This window comes from Dysidea avara, chromosome 12 (assembly GCF_963678975.1).
Source record: "Dysidea avara chromosome 12, odDysAvar1.4, whole genome shotgun sequence".
Taxonomy (NCBI): Eukaryota; Metazoa; Porifera; class Demospongiae; order Dictyoceratida; family Dysideidae; genus Dysidea; species Dysidea avara.
In genome coordinates, this window is record NC_089283.1 from 22,026,699 (window position 1) to 22,051,369 (window position 24,671).

The following is a 24,671-nucleotide window of genomic DNA, read 5'->3' on the forward strand; positions in this document are numbered from 1 at the left end:
TTGACGTTTATAAAAAAAGATCCTTATAGTTTGGTGACGGTGTAAGGATGGTGTGTCATGTAATAAGCTATCGTTTCTCTGGGAGCTAGGGATGGCCACGTCTGACGATTATGATAAAACAGATGGAATTAGACCTAGAGCTTATGCACTGGGCTCAGTTGTAAAACTCTCCACCCCTGAAGTTCAGCCTAGCCTTGGTAAGCACCAACAGAAGGACTCAGCTAAGAATATGTTAGTTAATATACAAGAAGAAAGGCCCAAAGGAGTGGGAAAAAAACTTAGAAGGTCAATGACAGACAGGTCGAGTATGACTCTCACAAAGGCGGACAAAAAGATGTTAAAAAGAGGAATTGTTACTGATACAGTAGACCAGCGAGCTAGGTCAGTAACTCTTACACCTGTGCAAAGGCAGACAAGTTTAGAATTACCATCTTCAAGAATTAGGAGGTTATCTTTACCACCAGAAGGGCTTGTTGACCAGTCACCGCCCAGTAGTACTCTTCAACAGTTATCACTTCATGGATCACGTGATCAATCTCATGATAGTGGTGTTGCTATGGACACCACCGAGTGTAAGCCGAGAACGCTGACATCATCAAGTTCTTTAGACGATTTAGTAGACGAGCATCGTCCACGAGCGGCTACTCAAGAACAATTTCCGATGAGTTTTGTGAACTACAACAGTACTGGTGTTGACGTGAAGGTTGAAGCAGTTTCTCCGCCATGTCCAGAGGATTTCGGTCACTTCCAAACAGAGCAAGGTGACTGTGTGGTGTGCAGTGTCCTACACGGCCAATCATCCATGAGTGACGAACCCTTTATTAATCATTTGATGAGTGAACATAGAGAAATAGTATTACATAATAGAGACTCAGGTATTGGTAATGATATACACATGAATGCCTTAGCTAATATCAAGGGGAAAAGTCCACCACCACCGTTGCAGATAGAAATGGTACAAAACCCTGTTCATATACCGATGGGGTCAGGATTCAGTCAGTCAATGGAGTTACCAACAAGTGATATGCAATCTCCTCTGAGGGAAAAAGATTTCTTTGAAACCACAAATGATTTGGCAAAGGCAAGTGATAGAATAAGGTTGTACAGTAGAACCCCTCTATTCTAGACAAGCTGAGGTGTACTTGTATCTTATTAGAGGTGTTCTTATTTCAGGGGTCTAAATATGTGCAAACTCTAAATATGTACAAACTCTTGATAATCAGGACACTTGTCCATGGTCCCATTTGTATTAGTGTATTTAGATTCCTGAAATCATAACACCTTACTAAATAAGGATACTGATAATCAGGACACTAGTCAGTTGTCCAATTACTAGTAGTTTTAGGGTGAAGTGGTAATTTAGTTGTGTGAGCTAGTGATAAGATTACAACCACTCACTTAACCAAACATGTTAATGTAAAATATTCCTGAGAAATTGTGGGTATTTTTAGTTTTACTTTAATGTCTTCCAAGATGTGTAATACTTTCCATGTATGCAACTTTATATGATGCATACTAATTTAGATGCTGAGACATTTTGATTGGCCAACTTGAAATTCCGTATCCAGTATGAAACAAAGATTGAGCCTTGGCTTGTGGATTTCTCAATGAGCTTTTTCTAGTAAAGTATAATGCAAAAGACTTCACTGAGCAGTCTTAAGATTGTCTCGCTATTATAGTGGCCAGGAGGCAACTATGCTATATTCTTTTTCTTTTGTTTTGAGATTATCAAAGCTATAGTTTGGTCCCATACATGGTGGCCCTATCGGAGTTTCCTAATTGACATATAGAGCCTGTATTTTTGTACTAGGAGTCAGCGCACTTCACAATGGCGGAGCTACTGATTGCGGCTGCTGAAGAGTACAAGTGTATTAATGAGGAGAAGTTGTCTGCAGTTGGTCACTCAAGTAGTAAGAAAAGAGATGATATTGATTCTGATGTTGGTCCTCCTCCAAAATGTATGTGTGTGGTGTGTATATACAATGTGTACAGGGGTGTATGTATACACATGTGCAGTTGTGCATGTGAGCGTATCTGTATAAGCACTTTGTGTGTGTGTGTGTGTGTGTGTGTGTGTGTGTGTGTGTGTGTGTGTGTGTGTGTGTGTGTGTGTGTGTGTGTGTGTGTGTGTGTGTGTGTGTGTGTGTGTGTGTGTGTGTGTGTGTGTGTGTGTGTGTGTGTGTGTGTGTGTGTGTGTGTGTGTGTGTGTGTGTGTGTGTGTGTGTGTGTGTGTGTGTGTGTGTGTGTGTGTGTGTGTGTGTGTGTGTGTGTAAGCAGTTGCTCTCACATAGCAGGTGAGGGACTTCAGGTGCCACTTGAGTAGTGCACAGGTGACCCAGTGTTTCACACATGACATTGTATACACAGCAGCTGAAGGGCAACTGAAGGCTTTGCTTTGCTTAGCTTTTGCTCACGTCAAGAGTTCATAATATTTATACTGAGGAGAGTATCCTACTCTCATATACCCCTGTAGAAGGGCGTATCGTGAAATAACACTACTGAGTTTGCCCGTTTTTCTTTGTATAATTAATAATGCCATTGGTTGAACATGATATCATTTGAATGTGTGCCTAACAATGTCACTAGCAATCAAATTAACTTGGCTGGCTCTAAGCGTTTCTCACCGAACTACAATCGTTCTTTCATGGGTTCAGACCGCTTCGTAGGCATTTCTTGCCAGGCCATTTGCGAATGCGGCTATCCTGAGCGTCATGAGATGGAATGGTGATAGCAATTCTTGTACATTTACGACTGCTCACATGTCACAAACCACAACAGCTTGTTGTTATGTCGTAACTTCACGATATGCCCTTCTACAGGGTTATATGAGAGTAGGATACCCTCCTCAGTATATATATTATGAACTATTGCTCGTGTGTAGGGAGATGAGTAATAGACACATGTATTCTTAGACCAAAGCTAAACAGTCTATTTAATGTACATAGAACCTATTGTTGTAGTATGTGTTTTGTTAATGTTTCATACATGTATGTGGTTACATATTATTGCAAAATTGTACACTTCTATAGTGGTACATTCTTCCTTTGATTCCCCCACCACTACCACCGCCACCACCACCACACCATCTGCCACGGTGTCCACCAGTTCAGCAGGTCACACAGCTCAACAACTACTAAAGCATATTGGAGAAATGGTGACCAGAATTTCATCCACTGGGTCAGCGTCAGTAATGGGATACTTCACTACAGCAGTAGCAAGTAGACAGCTAGAGTCTGTGGCCCAGGTACGTGTTTATTATATAATGCTACCACACATATATAGTACGTATGTTGTTTCCCCCCAAAAACCTTCCCACCAAAACTTTGCCCCCCCCCCCCCCCCCCCCATATTTGTGACTGTCTCAGGGCTTAAAATGTTCACCATGAATTGGCAAATCAGCCAAGGTATAGCTTTAGTCCTGTAGTCACTTGCACATACAAGTGTGAAAGTGTTTTAAATGAAGAAATGGTTGCTAGCATCTACTGCATCGTAAACAAACACACGTGACAAGCATACCCTTGGAGTTAACAGGAACAAAACAAAGATACTCAAACTCTCCATGAGTAGGCAAATAAGATGGTATAGTGTTTTTGAGACTTGCTTCTCTGAGGAATGGCTTGGTTTTAGTTTTAAAAAGTATGCTTGTTTGTGTAAACTACAAACCATGCAGGTTTTTTGAAATCCCAACTGTAGTTTATTTTCAGTATAATCGCTGTACAATTTCTTTGCTCTTCCTACTATCTAGCAGTATAATTCCTTTGAACAGGCTGTAGGACCAGTTGTCCTACAGACCTTCACTTATGCTATAAAAAAAGCCTTAATAATAACAAAACTACTAATGATAATAAGCTGAATCTTTGGTAACCCTGGTAACCCATTCCTTGGACACTGTAGATAATATGAAAAAGGCACTTTGAAATATGAACTGTTTTGCTCACAGTTAGCAGAGTTACTTGTATTTTATGTCATATACTGGTACTCTAGTGCTTTGCATGTGCAGTGGAGCCTATGCTATTTATTCATGCAGTTGTACAAACCTTAGTAATTTGGTATAGTGTCAGTATGACTTGGAAAAATATATACTTCTTTAGGAATTAGTAAGCAGGTCATGATGATTGACTTTCTCTGTGTTTCCTATAATGGATTAGTTAGTGTGTCACATGATGAGCACATGTCAACATATAATACTGAACACTTGAAATTTCCTAAAATAGTTGTACAACGAAACCTTGCTAATAGGGGCACCTAGAGGACCCAGAAGACACCCCTGTTATTGAAAACCTTATTAGTATGGCGATAGAGGAAAGTAGCCTCATAATTGAGACATGTTTTAAAAGTCTGACACTAAAATCAAATAAAAAATCAAATGTTACTATTTGCTGGTTTGTTGAAACACCTCAGCTGCTTAAGACCCCTTAGATAAGGAATTTTCAATACACTGAGGCTTCACATGATCATATGTAGATCAGAATTTTACTGTCCTGTGGTTAGTAGTCGTCAACAATGCAGCTGCAAATATTGTATGTAAGACAAGTACTCAAAAAATTGGAATTTTCAACTGAGTAGGGAACATAGCATATGTGACCCACTGAGCAAAAACCGGCTGTTTTCGCACAATCTTCGGATTCCATTTTATTGCATCTCTCTAATCTATAGTACCAAAAGAGTGGATAGCCAAAGTTTCAGCCTTTTATGAGGAATGGTCTTGGAGTTATAGCACTTGACAGTTGGAACAGTGATAAACTCGATTTGTACGGCAACAATACAGGAATTAAATTACAGGCGCTTAGATAATCAGTCATAACTCATGATTGAAACAAGCTAAAAAGATGGGACTTGGCTCAATCTGTGCATTATGAATTGGCAAATCAATCAAGGTATAGTACTTTCCCTGTACTCCTTCGTGTTGACAAAGAAGAAGGCCATTCCAACTAAGGAATGACTACGGTGAACGCCGTTTTTACTGCATCATAAATAAACGCCCATAACTCACGTATTCTTTGCTGTGTGAACATGAAACTAGCTTAGTTTATGGTGGTATTGCTGGTAGTTTCCTCCTCGGAGCATACTTGTCAACTGCATGTAATGAGATTTCCTCCTTCTCTTTGCTTTTCAGAATTTCTTGTTGTGCCTTGACAGCTTCGCGTTGGCGGATCATCCGTTTCGCCTTGTCTAGAGTCAGGTCCGGTTCCATTTGGAGTCTTTCTGAAAGGGCTTGGTCTAATATTCCTACACGAGGCGGTCTCGAATTAGTTTGTCCTTCATACCTTTGAACTCACAACAATCAGCAAGCCTGTGCACTTCAGTAATAAACTGTTCGGCGGATTCACATGTGAGTTGGTTTCGTCTGTTAAACCAAGCCCGTTCAAAAATAATGTTCTTGCGCACCTTGAAATAATTATCGAACTCTCCAATGACCTTATTATAGCTCTTCCTGTCTTCTTCAGATATTCAAGTTGTGTCTAGAATCTCTTCCGCATCTTCGCCAAGGCAGTACAGGAGGGTGCTCACTTGTCGTTCCTCTCCTTGTTCTTTCAAACCGGATGCTAGTTGAAACTGCTCAAATCGCCGCTTCCATCGCAGCCATTCCTAAGTATCCTTGAAGCAAAACGGTGTTGGAGGCTGTAGTTGGAGATTTGTTACAATGGTAGTAGTAGACATGACTAGCCACTTCTGACACCATGTGGTATAACTGCGCGTGCGCGATAGTCTATTATTCTAAAAATAGCACAGCATACAATATGAATATATTATTACAACAATATTAATAGTCAATCAGTCTATATTACAGGTGTGGCCACCTAAAAATTGATGTGGGTGGTGATGGGAAACAAGTAATTTAATAACGATGGCCTATTATGACTAGTGAACCTACACATACCGCATCAAAAGAAAGAAATGGTGCCGTGCCTGAATAGTGAAGTGTCCTTTACACTTCATTGTCAGCTATGTTCAACCCAGTACACAGCATTATGAATCAAGAACTGTTCTAAAAGCACCTGTGCAATCAAAGTAGCAACCACTATGAAAAATACAGATGATTTCCATACAAAGGGAAGCTATCATGTGCTACCGCCAAATCAACACTTTTCGCTGTCAGCAAAGATGAATGGGACACAGAGGAGGACACTGGTAAGTCCATGAAGGATGCATTGTACGTACTGCGGTATGCCAAAAGGAACCTCTTGGGCGTTGAACAGTGAAAAAATCAAGCCCATAGCTTTCGCCATTATCGAGTTGTGCTTGTTGGAAGGCAGCAGTCAGTCAGTTACTCAGTCAATCACTAGAAAATTCCATTTAATATTAAAAAAAAAAATTCCATAGCAACTTGTTGAAAGTATTTCGGGTCAATCTGAACACTTGTTTGGGCTTAGTTTTACCTAACAAATATTGCCTCATCAGGGAAAATTGAGGCTGGTTTTTGGGTGATGTTTTTTCATGTGCCATATCCAAACCTTTGTGTTCCCTACTATACAGTACTATTGTACTGTATGATAGAGATTCTCCAATTGAACAGTCACACCCAGAAGTTATTGTGGCAAGCAGATGTAGTTACATGAAGCAGTACTATAGTGTCACACATACTACACAGCTGCCACTGGTGAGAGAATGCTGTTTAGTATTATCAGGAGCTCATAAGGCCCGCAAGGTGCCATCAGTACGTATAAGCTCTGTTTAGTTCTGTAGAATATGGCAGCTTTATTAATGAGGTGGTTGTGTTAGATCAATTCAGACACTCAAAATACATCTGGACTTGCTAGACCTGGTCACTATGGTGAGGTGACTGCAAAATGAGGTTTCCCCCAACACTTTTATTGTACACAAATGGAATTGAGAAGCTCCAGGTCACTCAAGAAAGTGGTACTATAGCACAACTGGGTGTGTTGTAATGTTTGGGATCTTGCCAGGACTCTAACATTAACCGTTTCACTTTAGTGCCAAATTGGGCTTGCAAATATACCGTGTAGCAGGTTTTTACCGCGAAGACTTTATTTTTGCGAACAGTGGCTAGCTGCGGTAATTAAATTCACGCATATTTTATCTTGTGTGTTTTCAACTTTTCGTGTCTTCTTGCCCTGTAACTCGATACGTATTGTTGTGCCACCATGAAACGAAAATAAACTGCATATCCTTGAGAGGGCGCACAGTAAGTGCCCCACTACTGTTGGGTCGTCACACAGCGGCACACATCCCCACAAATAAGTTCCTCGCCAATGATAGGAGTCCAAAATATCTTTATAAACATGATAGCCATGTATATAACTGCTTACAACACTTCCATCTCCTCTTTCAATGTGTTTCTAGTAATTGAAATAATAAAATCATCAGTGGATTTTTTTATTTTTGCGGATAGCTGCATTTGTGAAAATTTGTGTCACGCTTTTAAGATTCGTGATAAAGCATAGGTGCAGTAAAAACCCGCTATATGGTAGTATTCATTAAATATCTATATAACCGAAGAATTACTGAATTCCTGTTAACGCATCAATTTTCACAGGGCAATATTCCATTCATATACTGTAGGTTACTGAAGAGTTTTCATGTGGGTTTATTGGAATATATGTTCGTAGTTTGTTTGTGCTGGATTATGAATGGTTTGAACAAAAAACAGTTTATCTCATGAGCCAGACTGACTGGCTGACTTAGTTGCTGGTGTTTTTATTATATATCAACTGGTTTAGTCGAGCGTCAATTGTTCTCAATGATGTGTAAATGTTTGCTTAATGTTGTGTCATGCAAGTATTTCCTGGTTGCTTCCATAGTAGTAAATAAAGTACTTCAGGGTAGGACACGGGTACATGCATATACTAATCGAATTAACGTAGTTTACAAAAATACTATACAATAAAAGTAGTTTGAAGAAATGCCGTTCATAGCGATATATATATCCAGGCATGAATAATTTCATGTGGCCATTTAATGATTGTAGGAGCCCTTCATGAAAAACTCGGAGACTGCCATCTCGTTGTCATTACAGTGGGTCTATTTCTTCTATCAGAATTGTGTGTACTTACAATATTCAAACCATAGTGAAATAATCCCCAGTGATCCCCACCATCAGTATTTTCTATAGGATCCATTGGGCTCACATGAAATGTTTTCTGACGTATCAAATTCTTGTACTACCACATGTGTGTGTGTCATAGTGTACTTCATGTCACTTGATAGCTGATTTATTGACAACAATAATATTCACCAAAACATGTTTGGTAGACCTTTACAACACAGGATGACCTTGCTATGCTTGTCGGTAAGATGAAAGCTGAGATCACTGCGTAATGAGGTCACTTGTCAAAACTAGCAATGATAACATTGAAACAGAGTATTAATGTAGCTTTCCTTCTATAACTTATAGCGGGTTGTTATAGTGTCTGAAATTTCCCACGAAGTACTGTGTTACAGTTATGCAAGGCAATAGCTAAGATTAAAACATTAATACACATGTGCAGTGGCAAGCAGCCTGAAATGAGCAAACACCAGCACGTTTCAACTGGTGGGATCAAAAAAGAGAGCAAATTAAATTATACGTGCATACATCATGGCTGCAACCGATGTGTCACTTTGCTTTCTTAAACTGGCCTGCACGGGCTGGGAGAAGCTTTTAGAGAGAGTTGGACCCTTGTTTGCAGGTTAAATTGTTGGTTGGAGCATCATAGATTGTAGTCCAGGATAAGAATCATGCCAGGAGTGAAAAAAGTTTTAAGAAGTATCCAGGGATCAACTGGCTGACATGTCTATTGGTCAGTGATGCAATGCCTTGTGTACACTATCATAATAAAGTAATCCCTCCCAGTTTATTTTATCACCTAGCAACCATTATCTTAAGGTTATAACTTATTTTATCACCTAGCAACAAATATATAAACTATGTAAACATAGGTGATGAGAAACATAAACTGCATTCCAGTTATGTCAGACCAAAAAGGAAATGGGTGCCAATCTTGTAATTTGATCAGTGAATTGTAATCACCTCTGTTTTCCTATCCATGTCCTTTGCTTTGACTCACATTACCTGGACACAGCTTTGGTAGAGCAAATGTGTGTGTCTTCCCAGAGTGCATAGTGATGGAACTTTCAACAGCAAAAGACTTGCAAAATCACATGATAATGTTTTATCACAGCACCTGCGAATTAAATATTAGTAATAGCCTCAAACACTAAAAATCTCATGAAATTGTTTTAACTTGGTAGTAGTTTATTATTTTTAAAATATTATTATAATAATTTTGTCTCCTGCAAAGCATATGGTTATGAGGTGATGTTTTGTGGTAACTAACTACTCCATGATTGGAGTGGTGGTCTTTAGCGACACTTAGCAACAAAATTAATATTATAAAGTTGTGGTACTTGTGACTGAAGGAGGCTGCATGTTGTAACAGTGTGATACTTAGAATATTTATCATCCATTTGAGGTGTCAATCAATGTTGAAATACTCATTTCCCAGGCTCCCCCTCTCAAGATTATATAAAAAGAGTTTCTAGTCTATTACACCATATAGGGGATTATTTTAAATAAATAATTTATTGCATCAAATTAAAAATTAGTTAATCACTACTAACAGCCTTATAATAGTGTACGAATAGCTAGCAACAAATCATGAATATAAATCAATCATGGCAATCGTACCTCCCTAGGCCTCCCCCCCAACAATAACCCAGTATACAGCATTTGGAGGGGAAGATTTTTATTTAGACTGATAGTGTAAACACGTCCTCCCTGTTTAACTGTTCATTTTAACAGGGTGGGAAAGGAGGGGGGTCACCCTGTAATCACTTGACTATGGATAAGGTTACAGACTTGATTTCTTCACTGTTTGACATCACTTCGGCCCTGAGATGTGCCTTTTCACCAACTGCTGTATAACAGGTGGAACATAGTTGGAGTTGAAGCAAAAATGGAATTGATAGTTGGGGCACGCATTGAACCGTAATTTCTATAGTGAGTGGATTGATTGCAGAGGCGCTTCTTATATTTGTAATGCTGTATAACAAGTGGAACACAGCTGAAACAAACAAGTGTAAGGAAAAATTATACATTTGAGTGTGATCTCTATTCAAATGTAAACTTTTCCTTGCACTTGTGTTTTGTATGGTGTCAGCCTAACTTAAAATTCCTAGTTTCCTGTCCAACTTAAAATTCCTAATTTTTCCTTCTACTTGTACCATATTATTGTGCTTTGAACTTAACATTTATCCCTTGGTTTAGCTACTTATGTGGGTGGGGTCAAGAGTTCATATTAAAATCTAAGGACATACTCTTGGTGATATTTATAAGTTGATTATTTGCTGTTCATTTTTTTAAATGTAGTCACTGGCTAGTAACCGTGGTGATGAGCAGTGGGCACCGCCTCGACAACAAGTCATATTCACACTTCCACCAAGTATGAAGTAAGTGCTACCATAAATTGTGTATAAAATATTTTAATGTCATGGTGTTGTATTTTTAGGAGACACGATGCCCTGAGGCAACAGGAGTACCGTTGTCATGGGTGTGGTCTAAGAGTTGATAAAGAACTCTCCAAACATTTTCGCTATTGTAACTACTCTGGTAGATATTTCTGCCTCAGTTGCCATACCAATGCTCTGGATGTCCTACCAGCAATGGTGCTCAATAAATGGGTATTCAAAAAATTCAGCGTTTCTAATTATGCCAAGACGATCTTGGACAAGACACGGAATGAACCAGTGTTTGTTATTGACTCAATTAAGCCTGACTTGTACCACAAAGTAATTCAGTTAGACAGAATACGTCACCTTCGGCTACAGCTAGTAGCTGTTAGGAGATATTTAGTGACTTGCAAATTTTCACAAGATGTACTAGAAAGATTACAGCAGATGAAGCACTTATCATCCGAGGTGCATGTTTATTCACTGGCTGACTTGATAGCAGTAAATGCTGGACAAGTTCAGCGACCTCTACAGAATGTTTTAACTGATAGTATTAAACATGTTCGCACCTGCGACCTCTGCAAGCAACGAGGATTTATATGTGAGTTCTGCAAAGATCCACACGACATACTCTACCCATTTGAACTGGACAGAGTTGTGAAGTGCAAGTGCAGTGGGTGTTTTCACAAGGGATGTTACATCCCAGAGAAATGTCCACGCTGTATTCGATTAAGACTAAGACGGGAACAGAGAATTGCTGTAGATAGCTTTAGCTAGTGTTAAACAGGTCATTGCATATGTAATTATTAACGTATAATTTATAACAGAATTATGTGACAATTATTATATGAATAGCACTAGACTATTAAAGAACATGAATGTCAATATATACAATAAGCTAGAGTGCTGTAAAACTATTATGTGCTTTGTCTTAGTAGTCGGTGAGTAACTCCTTCTCACTGTCACTGCTGCTTATATTTTCTTCGCTGCTGGTGGACTCGCTGCTGATTGAATCGTGGAACAATCGAAGATTGGTGTAATCTACTGAAGTTTGTTCCTCAAGTCTGGCTCGATCCATCCAGCAATTCTTGACGCTCATACACCAACCTCTCTTTGTGAGGATGTACACACCAACGAACATGAACAGCAGTGATAAGAAGTAGTAGTAGCCACTGTAGATCACAAACTACATAAGAATGAGTGAAATAATTTTGAGTGCGTAAAATATGTTGCTGTACAATGGACAAAAAGTATAGTGAACGTATAATATAATAGGTGAGCATATTTTATGAACTTTTACCATTGTCTCGAAAATTTTCCCTACCCTTGAAACAGCAAAAGAACTGAAATGAATCAACCCTTCCCAAAGAGCTGGAGCCCATCTATAGTATGTTCACGTTGAGCTGAATCCTCAAAAACATTTAATAACTCATGGATACAATTACACACGATCTTGAAATTTGGCTCATTTGTAGTACTGCTTGATCCACTAAAAATATTTCAAAATCTTGTTGTTCAAATGTTTGACATAATATTTATGGCCAATCAAAATTTTCACAATACATTTCCTATGGAGAAGCCATATAAGTGCAGTGTCCATTAGAGCCCTTTCCCGAACTTGTGATGGAGCCAAACTGTACATGTCTGTTGTAGACACCTTTGCTGTTACGAATAATCATCTGGTTGGCAGAAATGTTAACTCTGTTGAGAAAAAATCCACTTTTAATTTTTAGCTGTTTTTCAGGGTTCAGCTCAACGTGAACATACTATACACATAGTAAAAACTCTAGGCACAAGCTTAGTAGATGAGGCATGCATGATTTGCTTTGTATATTACAATTAGTGTGACTGCTCTATTAGAGTATCTCGTTCTATTGTATCACAGTGAATTGTCTTTATTTGACTTGTCTGTCTTTATCCCATAGCAACCATTAAGATCTCAGTTGCCTCAATGGTAGTTATAGGTAACTGACAGAGATTCAGTGTGTGTGCAGGTCAATGTGGAAAGTGTATCTTCTGGCGTTTGAATGTAATGAATTAGACAGAAAATAAGTTCCCATGTTAATACGGTAGTATTGCGTCACGTCCAGCATGCCTAGTATAATAGTTGTGTCGCATGTTGTATCATTCACTCTAGGCCACATGTGTTTGACACATGTTGGTCTGTCCCACCCTCCCTACTGGTGTTCCTTAACTTAAATGACAGATAACTGGACAGAAGATCAATGACTTTTTGACTTACTATATGCATACACTGGAGTGGAGCTTTTTGGGTTTTTTCCTGCAGTTAAAAAAAGGTGCTGGCAGGTTTTCCCCTGAGCTGTCCTGGGCTGGGCAGCTTTAAATTTTTGTTTGATTTTGATAGCCCCCACTCCACCACTCACCTGGTGTTTTCTTGTAATAACGTATGCTCTGATTTTTAGTGGTTATTGTTGTATCTTTAGTAGTCAATTATTATTAATAGTCAACCTCTTGTGGTGGCACAATCCAGTATTGAGTTAAGTAGTGTTGTATGTGTGTGGGTATAGTATGGTGTGGGAGCCCTGATTTCCCAATATTTACATATCCACATGTACAGTGATCAACATGGATAGTCTGGCTTTTGATAGTCTCCCCCCCCCCCCCCCCCAATCTGGCATGTAACTTTAGAAAATGTGTAGGGCAAGAAAATAAACTATCACATGAAATCTGGCAATTGATCTACATTATACGTCCCGGTCTGACAAAAGTAGTTTCACAGCCTACCCAACTGGCACAATTTGATAATTCGTAACTTGTCTTCTGAATAAGGTAGCACCTCAGCTTGAAGCTGTTGCATAGCAACAGAGATCAAGATGAGGATAATGTGGTAAAGTTTCAAGTAGATTCATTAAAAGATGGAGGAAGACACGATACCTGGAAAGGAGATTGTCAGACCAGATGAAAGTATCTGTCAGTTACATATATTAAAAAGTTAAAGATTGCAAGTTATATAATACTAGTCTCATGTGACAAGAGTTCATAATATAAAATAGCAAGGGAGAGTGTTTAACTGCCAATGCAGCCTACAAAATCATTGCCTATCATTATTGAGTAAACATTAATCTTTGGTGAAATTAACACTTTTTCTGGTGATAGAGAACTGTTGATAGGTATTGAATAGAGTAAAACATTTGATCTTGAGGCCAGACTATAATTATTTGGTTTCCAGGACAGCCTGTATTGTTTCTGGTGAGACTAGTATAATAGGAGCTGATAGGTGAGGAAGGTGTAAAGGTGTGCAGTCAAGTGCAATACTAATGGTTTCAACCATTCCGTCAAGTCCATATAGGGCAATTACTGCTGCTTAGTGGTTAGCCGGTGGTTTGTGTTGCATCACCATTTTCAAGCTGCTTATGTCAAAGTACTTGTGTGCTTTTTGTAGACCTTGCAGCGAGACATTGTCATTTCTACATACATGATCAGTCTGATGAAGTTATACGTGCAAAAAAGTGGTTTGGTATTTTCACCCAAAACCTAAGCATTTTTGCAAAACAAAGTATATCTCCTCATTTTTGCAAAACAAAGTATATCTCCATAAAGCTTACGTGAAGAGTGATCTGAATAGTAAGCCTACCCCGGTCTACCCCACCGTTTGCTTATTTTGTATTGTGACTATTGAGGGTCACGTGAAATACCAAATGAAACTATGCAATTAAAGGCAATAATTTTAGGTGGTGCTTAAAGCATGTCCAACTCTCCTCTGGTTGTACGGGATAAGAAGCAGAACTTCATTGATTCACCTTTTCTTTTAATAACCACACCAGTATCAACAGTCTATGGCTGCCAATATACTGCTAACCACCTGTTAAAATAACCAGGTACAGCCTAGACAAATTACTGTTCTCTGTAGAAGGACTAGTGGCTGCAAATGCTGCCATCAAAAAATCATCACAGAATATGTTACATGATGAAAAGCACTTGAGTCTTGGTGTATATTGTGATTTTGTGCCTTGTGGCACTTACAAACTCCTGGATTACATATCTTTGAGCTGTGCAAACTGATCTAGCTCTAACTTTGTTGCAAGTGGTAGATGTACAGTACTCTGTTACTCACCTGTGATGTTACCTTCAGTTCCAATGGTCCGTTCTTGTCCACCAGTACAAATGTCAACAAGCTCTGCATGCCGAGAGCAATGAATGTATTGAATCCAAAAATGAGAGCAAAATTGCCATGGTCCACATTAAATGCTATCTGAGAACTGCAACAGAAAAATCACATGAAAGATGTACAAAGAAAAATACATTTACAATGTAAACCCTGTCTGGTTTATTATGCAGGTGTGGCCAGCTTGCTCAGCTAACAATTGAATACTTCATATCTACAGTCTAGTCATGCTAAGACCTAGTTTTACAGTGCCTGCCCCTTAAAGGGTCTGGTGACCATAGTATATGGTACTTGTGCTACTACCACTATAGTTGTAGAGCCAATCAAATCATAGTATTCAGTTAAAACCATCACCATGAATACATTGTCACACGCAATTTGGAACCACATTTGAATTTCGGTCACATACTACATTCACCAGACCCTTACTCTATATGAAGGGCAGGCACTACCAGACTAGTTAATACCTGTATGATAGTAAACAGGCTGACTGTTTTATTAGAGTATATGACTGCACTATTAGAGTATTCTGATCTTGAAAGCTATGCACTGCTGCATTTGCAGATCGACAGATTACGGATCACGTGATGAGCATATCCCACTACTCGCTAGAGAGATGTTTATTAAGTACTCTGGGAAACAAAAACTATTCTGCCATGTGCACTTAGTCACTCAGTGCTTCCCTCTATCGTAAAATAGTTTGTTCATGTGACCCGGCTATAATTTTAATGATTAAAATTTGATGTGGCTCCCTTAAAACTGATGCACATGGTGACAGGAGTTACGTAAGTTTTCTACAGTGGGACAGCTGATATACTGACTGACCTTGCAATAGTTATTAGGAAGGAATAAGACATTCGGTATAGAATATGGCAGATATATGCCACCCATAAGGTATCAGCACTTGAAGCAACAAGCAGCAGAACAGCATCCACTAGTGAGAAAATTGCTATGGTAAATTCACCCCAAACTGGCCAATTGACTTTGAGAAGAGATATGATAAAAGCAGCACCAGCAGCACAAATTGTTGCAGTAGCCTCCACTGCACCATTGTACAAGTGTCGATTCTGTAGAGCATGTTCATTGCCTGGTAGTTCTTCAATGTGTTTCCATAGATTCTGTACATAGTTACCAACTTGTAATACGCCACATGTTGCAAATGCCCACCACAGAGACCACTTAAACAACATTGGTTGCTCGAAATAAAACTTCTTAAAATCCTTCCACATGTCAGAAGCGATCTTCTTCAAACTTCTATTACAAGCACAGTTGTTTGTATTTGGGAGTATCAGTAGCACCAGAAATGACAGTAAAACTGATACTGTAACACTTGCTAGAGAGAAATAATTGAGCTCCTTCAAATTGAAAGTCCCAGTTGAGTAGAAAGCTTGAGCAAGGTAGCCAGCAAGAGCACGTGACACTAACACAGTTGTACGTGTATAGCTGGTAACCTGCTTGTAGCGGTCAGTAGGCACAACTGTATAGATGTAAGCATAGTAGGCGATCTCTGTAGCACTTGCAATTCCGTACGTGACCTGGGCTAGCTGCTGCAAATGTAGGGAGGTGCCCCATACCAGTAAAACACGTGTTGACAAGTAAGCAAAGCCTTCCAGCACAATAATCGGTTTGTAAAGAAACGCGTCAGTTACTGGGAAAGTTAGAAATGCTGCAATTAAAAACGCGTAAGTTGAATACGGGTAGATTTCCTGGTAGGCAACATCATTTGAAAATCCCAGTCCACTATCACTGGCATTCTTTGGTGCTGTGATGTAAGCGTTCAGGTAGTCTTCAGACGGCTTGAACTCCTTGAAGAAGCCGAAGCTACACAGTAGACCAGTCACAAGTACCCACAGCTTACGCTGAGTTCCAATCGCCATCTTCCACTAGACCTCGCACTCGACCTCGCACTACTCGTCGCACCGTCGCACTATTAAAGCGCTTACAGGTCAGAAAATAAGCGATCTCTGACTAAGCACTCAGCTGCATTTGCGGGGAACTCACGTGAAATTTCCTAATTTAATCAACATCGTAATTGGATAGGTGTTTTCTTGTTACTTATTCTCTACATGTTTGTGCTTTAGAAAACTAGTTTGGTTTCTTGATCAGAGCTAAGACGTGCGTTTTGCATGCATAAAGCGAAGCAAGTGTCACCTTTATAAATCTGAGTCGACGTCTCGGTCAACGTGTACAAAAATCAGACTAAGAAGATATACCAGAGTCACGCAGTTGATTAGTGGACGGATGGTGGAACTCATAAAAGGATAACATCTCGTTTCAGTTACAATGGATAGGGTGAGTTGTGGTTGCTTTGTTTTGTGTTGGTTTAGCCCCGCCCTCTGCGCGCGCAGGTACACTCTACCACTGCCCTTCCACAGAGAAGATGGAGCTCCAACAGCGTTCAGGATCAGCGCGTTTCCAGACCCACAACCTTTTCTCTGAGGAGCAACAACAGGCCAATGAGCTCTCTTGGTAGTAGACCAGTTAGTGGATTCTCTAACAGGCCTGTTAGTGGCAGAATTAGTGCACAGAGTAGGCCAGGTACTGCACTCAATAAGACAGTACCACCACTACTGCTACAAGACTCCAGACCAGATGTAAGCATGTTCTCTTTAATATGATGAAATTTGCTACTTTGTTCTTTTATTTAGAGTACTACTCAGTTGTCTGCTCGCTTAAGCCGGCCAGCTTCAGCTGTTCGTCCACTCTCAGGAAGAATTTTTATGCGTAAAACACAAGACAAAGGTTGGATAGCCAAGAACCTACCTGAAGTGTCTTATGATGGGTTAGAAATCGAAGATTATGATGACGACTATAGTGAGACTCAGTCACTCGATTCATTCTTTGATGATGATTTTGACACTGAAGAACAAGATGAAAAGCTACAACGGTTGCTCACCTGCACGACCCTTGGAATATCTTCTAAGGTAAGCCAGCATTTAGGCCAACATTTGCATGTTGCTTGGCTGAACAATAATGAGTGTCCATGTAAACTTTTGTATTGCAGGGTCAAAATAAGGATTGGGTATCAGGTGAAGTATCTGTACCAAAGTTTCATTGTCCACGGTGTAGAGATCACTACTATGGCTTAACCCCATTTCCTTGTGATGAAGAATTAGCCAGATTAATTCGTGAAGGACTATGGCGTACAGGGGAGACAACAACCTCTCCTGACAAGGGTATTCGTCATGGAATGATGAGAGCTTCTCTGTCTCCAACAGACACTCAAAGGCACAGAAAAAACAGTGAAGGAGATTACCAGTCTTCATCTAAAGTCAAGTTGCCACCATTGGACACTAGTACATCCTCATCACAAAACTCTTCACTAGATAACTCAAGAACATCTAATACAACAACCAGTAAAAAGAAAAAGAGAATATCATTTGCTTTGGACAATCTTGGTGCAGATGGAAGCCCTTCAGCATCAGAAACTGATCTAAATAAGGGTGGCAATTCAAGTGGGCGAAAGCGTAGGATTGGAGATGGTAGTAAAAAAGGGTCTGATCTTCTCACCATATCAGATGCTAATGCTAGCAATTCTAGTTTGGACAGATACGGGTTGGGAGCTGGAGCACAGAAGAAATCTGATAATCAGTCATCCACCTCTAAACTATTGGGTAGCCAGGTACAGCTTGGAGGAGGAGATCTTTTAAGTAAAGGAAGTGATGCTAATCGTACTGGCAAGGCTGGCAATGACAAAAGCAGAACAAATACTAAGAACAATGGTGATATTCTTGGTGGTACAGGTAGTCACACAAATGGGATGACAAATCAGAAAAGTGGAAAGGACTCCACTGATGATACTAGGAAGGGACTAGGAAATACTATGACTAACAGCACTGGAGATGGAAGTGCAGCTGTTAGTAATTCTTTAGACTCTGCAGCTGCAGACTTGGACTCAAATGGTACAAATCGTAACTTAAGTGATAAAACTGGTTTAACTGGAAGAGGAGGATTTTCTACAAGTGACAATGCGGGTTTAGCAGGTGTTACATCAAAAAATGTTTCAGGAGACGGTAAAGCCACTAATTGTGAAAACAAAGCAAATTCCAAGTCAAGTAGTAACAGTAATTCTCGTGACAGTAGTAATGATGCCAAAAAGTCCCACAAAGCACCTTCAGGGTATATGAGAGCAGCCTCGCCTAGTCAGAGTGACTGGGGGGACCCAACACATGCAAAGAAGTGGATTAACAATGTGGCCCCTAAACCAACTTCACAGTTTAAATACAACACAGATGACAATGACTACGATGATGAGTTCTCTTCCATGACTCGTGGCAGCTGGCGTAATAAATTAAAGAAGCCACCAAAATCAGAAGAGCCTGATGATTCACTGCTCCTACCACTGGGACCTAGTCTAACACGAGCATTTACGTTCTCCTACATGCCTCATGCAAAGCCAAAGAAGTGAGAACTCAATTTTTTTTATTTCAAAAATACTAGCTAGGCAAAGTTGTCTAGCTATAAAAAAAAAAGTATTTTAGCATAGTAGCTATGTCACGTGGTACACTGGTGTAATTTTATATCATGCATGTGATGTGTGTATAATGTGTATTTTTTTATTTACTGGAGATTTAGTTTATAAAATACGTATTTATTTTAATTGTGGGTGTGGGTTTGAAAGTTTGGCGGTACGAGATGACATGACACAGTCCGTTATTATTCAAGGTACAGAGTACACGCTCATTAGAGTAGTGTTACGTGGTGTCACGTGTTCACTTTAGTTGGCCAGTGCGGGAATCAAGTCAGTAAGCTTCTGAAATTGTCACGTGATGTTATACACTACGCCCCTCCATGCAGATAGGTTGCAGATTCTGGGACTTGGCACTAAGAGAACACGCACAGTATAATAAGGTAATGTACTTGACACATCGCTTAGCTTTACAGCACCAGTTTATCCTCAGAAGAGCAAATTTCATGAGACCAACACCAGTAGCTATCTTGTACATTTTCAACTCTTTAGCTTTCTAAAGAGGTTTAGTCGAACTAGCTGGCTCATAGAGCAGCTGTTAAAATTATCTTTTTTCGTGGCTATTTAGCAGATATAACGCCATCCCAATTGTTAGTCTGCTATCTCCTGTCTAGTGCTCTGCAATATACCAGTGATACTATTTATCTCATCATAACCGGTTATCATACCGTGACATCCTTTGATAACCGATATATCAAAATATACTGGTATATTGATGAATGCCAGTATAGGATTGCTTTTAACCCAGCTAGCCTTTGGTGTTTAATTACCCAATTTGTTGATGGTTTAGCAGACACGCTCGAAATAAAAACTTGAGGTTCTCACATTACAACACATGCTTACTTGCAGTGTTGGGAGTAACGCGTTACGTAATATTATTACTTTTGTGGTATTTAAGTAATATAATGAAATACGCTATAAAAACGGGTAATATAACTCAAGTTACTTTACTTACAAAGGTAACGCGTTACCTAAGTAATATAGTTACTGTAACGAGTCTAATATTACGTAATATTATTACTGCAAGTAACGAAGTTACTAATCTTGTTAGTTATCCTCTGAGTAACGCCTAGCCACAAAGAAGTAACGAAACCTACTGAATGAAGCTTATTTACCAGCTTCTTGCTTATAACCAAGATTTGCACATTGTCCAACAACACAATCATGTCATGTGATAAGGTGGTAGTTTCACACGTGACAACTTAAGGCTGTAGACACAAAGTAATATAATATGTAATATTATTATAATTACTTTATTTTATGGGTAATATGTAACTGTAACTAAATAGTTCAGTTGCATGTGATATGTAATATGTAACTAGTTACTTTTACAAAGTAACTTGCCCACACTGCCTACTTGTACTGATTATATTTTTAGTTTTTGGGATGCATACTTCATACTAGGCCCAAGAAATAATGCAATAGTTACAATAACAAGCTAACTATAGATCGACATACCACGATATTTTCCTGTTACTAATACCGTGTATTCAAATTTCAATACTGCCGAGCACTACTCCTGTCCTCCAAGACACAGCTTGGTTAAATTCTGTATGTTGAGTACTGCTTGTGGCTGAACAGTTATCATAGCTTCTTACTATTTTGCTATGTACAGTAGTAACAGTGCAAAGACATAACTAGCCAGTTAAATTAAATGCACAAAGTTTGAAATGCACAGCTTGACTTATAGAGTTACACCAGGCTCTATAATTGCACTACAAAGAAATCATGGAGATGAGAGACTTTTCACTGCATTATTGTTCCTGTTAGAGTGCAGTGTATGATGAACCACTCAGTAACTTCTTCCGTAACGTCGATATCAGACATGGTAACCATAGTGATATACCTCTAGGAGATGGTAAAGGGAAGATTAAGAACCTAAAAGCTAGGGTAAGTGATGAGCCGTTTATCCTTTTGTAATATTCTATGCTGGTTGCTATGGTACAGCTGTACATATGTATATTTTTAAATGTCAAAGATTTTGATACACAGTGTCTGTTTTTGTTGTTGACAAATCATTTTGTAACATTCTTCTTCCAAACGTATGGTGTTTTGTTAGCTACACAAAACTTGTTATGTTTAGAATGGTTAGTGGAAGGTGGTCAGGTTTATGTATGACAGAATTCTTAGTTAATCATGTTGTGTGGCTTATTCCTAGGCGGTGCTTGTTGATATGGAGGAAGGCGTGGTCAGCGAACTGCTAAAAGGACCACTCGGTGAAGTATTTGACCATCAACAACTGCTCACCGATGTATCTGGATCAGGAAATAATTGGTAAACCACCGTGTTCTAATATACTACATTAAAGCCACATAAACTTAATTATTAGTTTCTCATCCTCCTGTACTCAAAATAGCAGTGCGGGAGGTTGGATTTTTATTTTATTTTTTATTATCTAAATAGCTGAATTAGCTAGCTAAAATGACTCAAAATGCAGTTTCCTTAGACTGCTCTAGCAAGGTACCAACTAAAAGGTGCTAGTTGGCTTAGGTAAGAAAGACGGTGATGCGAGTGGGGATGAGAAGCTAACAATTAAGTTTATGTGGCCTAAAGACTGTAATGTCTTTGATATTTTATTAATATTGTGTCCCATTGTAGCCATATTTCAAAAAAGAATTCATGTGTTACAAAAAGAATTCATGACTTGATAGAGTGGGAAATTATAGTACATATTTGGCTTACAATAACTAATAGAGTAATTGAAGGGGTCAGTGGAAAAGGGGGACATGAGCCATTTTAGATTTTCTATTTTCTAAAGATTAGAATGGCTTTTAATGTGAATAATATTGTCACTAAGTAAACAACAGAGTTTAAAAGTTCATGGCAGTCTCAATATAACTTTTAGCAAATATTACAAATATTTAATTATGTCCCAAAATTCTGTTTAACGCCCATTACATGGTCACCTAATCTTTCAAATGGCACTTGTTCCCTTTTGCTGCTGGCCTTTTCAATTAAACAATGCAGAAGGTCCTAATAATGTTCTTGGTGTGTGTTCTATTAGAGTGTTTGGTCATTCAAGTCTCAAAAAATTGTTATGATTCATGAATTTTAATATTGGTATCTCTAATTTATTAGGGCAGTTGGGAACAAGATGTATGGTCACAAGTATAAGGATCAAATTTCAGAAACTTTACGTACAACAGTAGAGCACTGTGACTGTCTCCAGTCATTCTTCTTGCTGCACTCGATGGGTGGAGGTGAGGGAGAGCACCACCTGACTGTTCTGTTTGATGCTCATTACTGTAGGTACTGGATCTGGAGTGGGCACTAAATTGTTAGAAATTCTGCAAGATGAATACCCTGACGTATATAGGTGTGTGTGTGTGTGTGTGTGTGTGTGTGTGTGTGTGTGTGTGTGTGTGTGTGTGTGCACATGCATCTCCGCATGGTGAACCCTGAACAACAGTAGTATTGTTTACTACTGGATAACGTTGATATAAGGAATTTGTGTCTTGTGTGGGTTGGCGTCACTCTATGCATATCAGGCTTCTTCCCCTGCTGAGAATTTGCACACCTCACTGGGTTCAAATGTTCATGCACTCAGGAACTCAGAAGTGAACCTGGCAAGCCAGTGTGTGCATGTTTGAGTAGTTAGTGCTAGTTGCAACTTTAACTTGGGAAGCAGCCCCCAGCTATAACATCAATGGGTACCTGGTATTAACATCAACGGAAAAGCAAATGCCAACTGTCCATGTCTTGCATAGTGGGTGAAGGTCCAGGTGGAACTTTGGGTGCCCACACCTTTACCTGTGAGACATGGTACAGCCTCCTGCAGGTTGCTAATCCTGCCCCAGGAGGATTGCCTGTACTGACTCACAGCACCTGAATAGTGTACAGGTATCCAAGTGCTAGTAGGCATGATCGCGCTAGTACGGAGCTGTAGGCTTTGCTTTGCAGTGCAGTGCATGCATGTGTGTGTCAGAGCCTTCAAATTCTTTTCAGGTTCACTACAGCGGTGTATCCATCAGGAGAAGATGATGTCATCACATCACCTTACAACAGGTACTACCTCACTGTACCCCTGGCATCTCATGTGATGCTCTTTACAGTGTCCTAGCCATGAAGGAGCTAACAGACAAAGCTGACTGTGTACTACCAGTAGAGAACCAGGTAGGGGAACATTCAGTTAACAGATGCACTGCATCCTACAAATATTAAGGTACAGAATTTTATTTTCCTTGATTCTGCAAGTTGACGAAACATTTTCTGTGATTAATACTAGTACTCACCCTAGCATGCAGTTCAATGCCAGTTACAGTCTAAATTCCTAACCTCCTATAATAGAACAAACAGGACCAACAACAGATAGACAAAGTGAGATAGTACTGACCCTTGTGTCATACGAGAGGTCATGCTATTTAGATTGAATTTAGGGGATCTCAGGTGTTTGGCTCCTTTTCTCTAGACAAAGTATGTGTCAAAATAGTTCCCTGTTTTGCAGACTTTCAGCTGTTTTCGTTGATTCCTAGTGGCAATGAACAAGTACTGTAAACTTTTAGGGCAGAACCTTTGCACTTACCATCTATACTATTATCAATTATAGGCATTACTGGATATTTGTGAGAAGGCATCCAAAGCTGTCCAGAGGCCGTGTCACTCGGCAAGTGCAGCAGCCATCAAACAGCACAGTGAGATCACCTCCAGCAAAGGTGGTGTATCACAGCACAGTAAACCATTTGATGACATGAACAACATTGTAGCTAACCTCCTACTGAACTTGACTAGGTGAGGGAGCAGCAAGACCTCATAGTGTTTTAGTAGTGATTATGAACACTTGGTAACAGAGCTCCATGTTTAATTTTGCAGCATACAAAGTCAATGTGTATGCTGTATTTTGCTGAATAAAAATGTTTTTTCGCCTTGTCACTTACTAAATACCATTCCTATTGAAAATTTGTTGTACAGTACACTGTATGCATTCAAGGGTAATATCTATTTTAGTAATACCATTTTGAAAATATACCGAATAAAGGTTTTTGGCAGAATAACCTATAAAATCCATGTCTGGTATAGGATTTATCCCAAGTGAAATTTTCAGTGTATGTATGAGAATAGGTAGAGTCTGTAACACAACTTTGTGTCCACGTAGCTTGGAGATATATACATGTTAATGTGTGATTTCCATTTTCTCCAGTGCCTCACGGTTTGAGGGTGACTTGAATGTTGATCTCAATGAGATCACTATGAACCTTGTTCCCTATCCTCGTCTCCATTATCTGGTGTCAGCCATCTCACCTCTGTACTGTCTGAAGGATGTCAGCTTGCCACCACGAAGGTTGTGCGTGTGTATGTTGTAGTGTGTGTGTATGTGTGTGTGTATGTTATGTGCGTTGTATTGCATCAGCCTGGTAATCGAAAGGTTTCAGGTTTGATGCCAAATTATGCCAATTTGGTGTTGTTGTTTACTCACATTGCTCCAATCTACCCAGCTGTATATTGGGGACCTGGTGGCCTGGGGAAGCAGCCCACCCAGCTGTAACATCAATGGGTACCAGGGGAAGCAAATGCCCAACTGTCCTTGTCTGATTTAGCAGTGTTAGGGTCATTGTGGAACTTCGGGTTCTGCAACCTCTTTCTGTGAGACCTGGACAGTCATCCTGCGGCTTACTAGTCCTGCCCCAGGAGGATTTGCTTGCACAAGATTCAAGTACCTGAGTGATGCACAGGCATCCCAGTGCTGGTTTG

The 24,671-nt window shown here is 39.5% G+C and overlaps 4 protein-coding genes across 4 annotated transcripts in view; 3 read left to right on the top strand and 1 right to left on the bottom strand.

The window, feature by feature from the left end:
* Positions 1-11,262, top strand: LOC136239776 (protein associated with UVRAG as autophagy enhancer-like). Its single transcript, XM_066030525.1, has 5 exons — positions 1-1,081; positions 1,811-1,958; positions 3,030-3,244; positions 10,310-10,389; positions 10,449-11,262. The coding sequence occupies exons 1-5, from the start codon at positions 92-94 to the stop codon at positions 11,164-11,166; spliced, it is 2,151 nt and encodes a 716-aa protein (XP_065886597.1). The 5' UTR covers positions 1-91; the 3' UTR covers positions 11,167-11,262.
* LOC136239781 (folate-like transporter 3) lies at positions 11,164-16,525 on the bottom strand. The gene is made up of 3 exons (XM_066030531.1): positions 15,341-16,525; positions 14,465-14,609; positions 11,164-11,575 (listed from the first exon to the last, which is right to left on the bottom strand). The coding sequence occupies exons 1-3, from the start codon at positions 16,390-16,392 to the stop codon at positions 11,321-11,323; spliced, it is 1,452 nt and encodes a 483-aa protein (XP_065886603.1). The 5' UTR covers positions 16,393-16,525; the 3' UTR covers positions 11,164-11,320.
* Positions 16,493-19,105, top strand: LOC136239777 (dentin sialophosphoprotein-like). The gene is made up of 4 exons (XM_066030526.1): positions 16,493-16,807; positions 16,864-17,109; positions 17,164-17,439; positions 17,520-19,105. The coding sequence occupies exons 1-4, from the start codon at positions 16,799-16,801 to the stop codon at positions 18,921-18,923; spliced, it is 1,935 nt and encodes a 644-aa protein (XP_065886598.1). The 5' UTR covers positions 16,493-16,798; the 3' UTR covers positions 18,924-19,105.
* LOC136239780 (tubulin epsilon chain-like) overlaps positions 19,060-24,671 on the top strand; it is a 7,773-nt gene continuing 2,161 nt past the window's right edge. The window contains exons 1-11 of the mRNA XM_066030530.1: positions 19,060-19,180; positions 19,237-19,256; positions 19,313-19,366; positions 20,754-20,873; positions 21,142-21,257; positions 22,062-22,183; positions 22,233-22,299; positions 22,929-22,988; positions 23,036-23,096; positions 23,530-23,711; positions 24,121-24,261. Of these exons, the coding sequence (XP_065886602.1) occupies positions 19,060-19,180; positions 19,237-19,256; positions 19,313-19,366; positions 20,754-20,873; positions 21,142-21,257; positions 22,062-22,183; positions 22,233-22,299; positions 22,929-22,988; positions 23,036-23,096; positions 23,530-23,711; positions 24,121-24,261 (1,064 nt within the window). The remainder of the gene's footprint in view (positions 19,181-19,236; positions 19,257-19,312; positions 19,367-20,753; positions 20,874-21,141; positions 21,258-22,061; positions 22,184-22,232; positions 22,300-22,928; positions 22,989-23,035; positions 23,097-23,529; positions 23,712-24,120; positions 24,262-24,671) is intronic.

What these genes read in the sequence shown, in the direction of transcription:
- LOC136239776 (XM_066030525.1), top strand. Translation starts at nt 92, where the DNA reads ATGGCCACGTCTGACGATTATGATAAAACAGATGGAATTAGACCTAGA. An exon ending in TGTTGGTCCTCCTCCAAAAT is followed by an intron (nt 1,959 to 3,029) that starts GTATGTGTGTGG and finishes ACACTTCTATAG; the next exon opens with TGGTACATTCTTCCTTTGAT. An exon ending in ACACTTCCACCAAGTATGAA is followed by an intron (nt 10,390 to 10,448) that starts GTAAGTGCTACC and finishes TTGTATTTTTAG; the next exon opens with GAGACACGATGCCCTGAGGC.
- LOC136239781 (XM_066030531.1), bottom strand. Translation starts at nt 16,392, where the DNA reads ATGGCGATTGGAACTCAGCGTAAGCTGTGGGTACTTGTGACTGGTCTA. An exon ending in TTCCTAATAACTATTGCAAG is followed by an intron (nt 14,610 to 15,340) that starts GTCAGTCAGTAT and finishes TTTCTGTTGCAG; the next exon opens with TTCTCAGATAGCATTTAATG. An exon ending in AACTGAAGGTAACATCACAG is followed by an intron (nt 11,576 to 14,464) that starts GTGAGTAACAGA and finishes ATTCTTATGTAG; the next exon opens with TTTGTGATCTACAGTGGCTA.
- LOC136239777 (XM_066030526.1), top strand. An exon ending in TACAAGACTCCAGACCAGAT is followed by an intron (nt 17,110 to 17,163) that starts GTAAGCATGTTC and finishes TCTTTTATTTAG; the next exon opens with AGTACTACTCAGTTGTCTGC. An exon ending in CCCTTGGAATATCTTCTAAG is followed by an intron (nt 17,440 to 17,519) that starts GTAAGCCAGCAT and finishes TTTGTATTGCAG; the next exon opens with GGTCAAAATAAGGATTGGGT.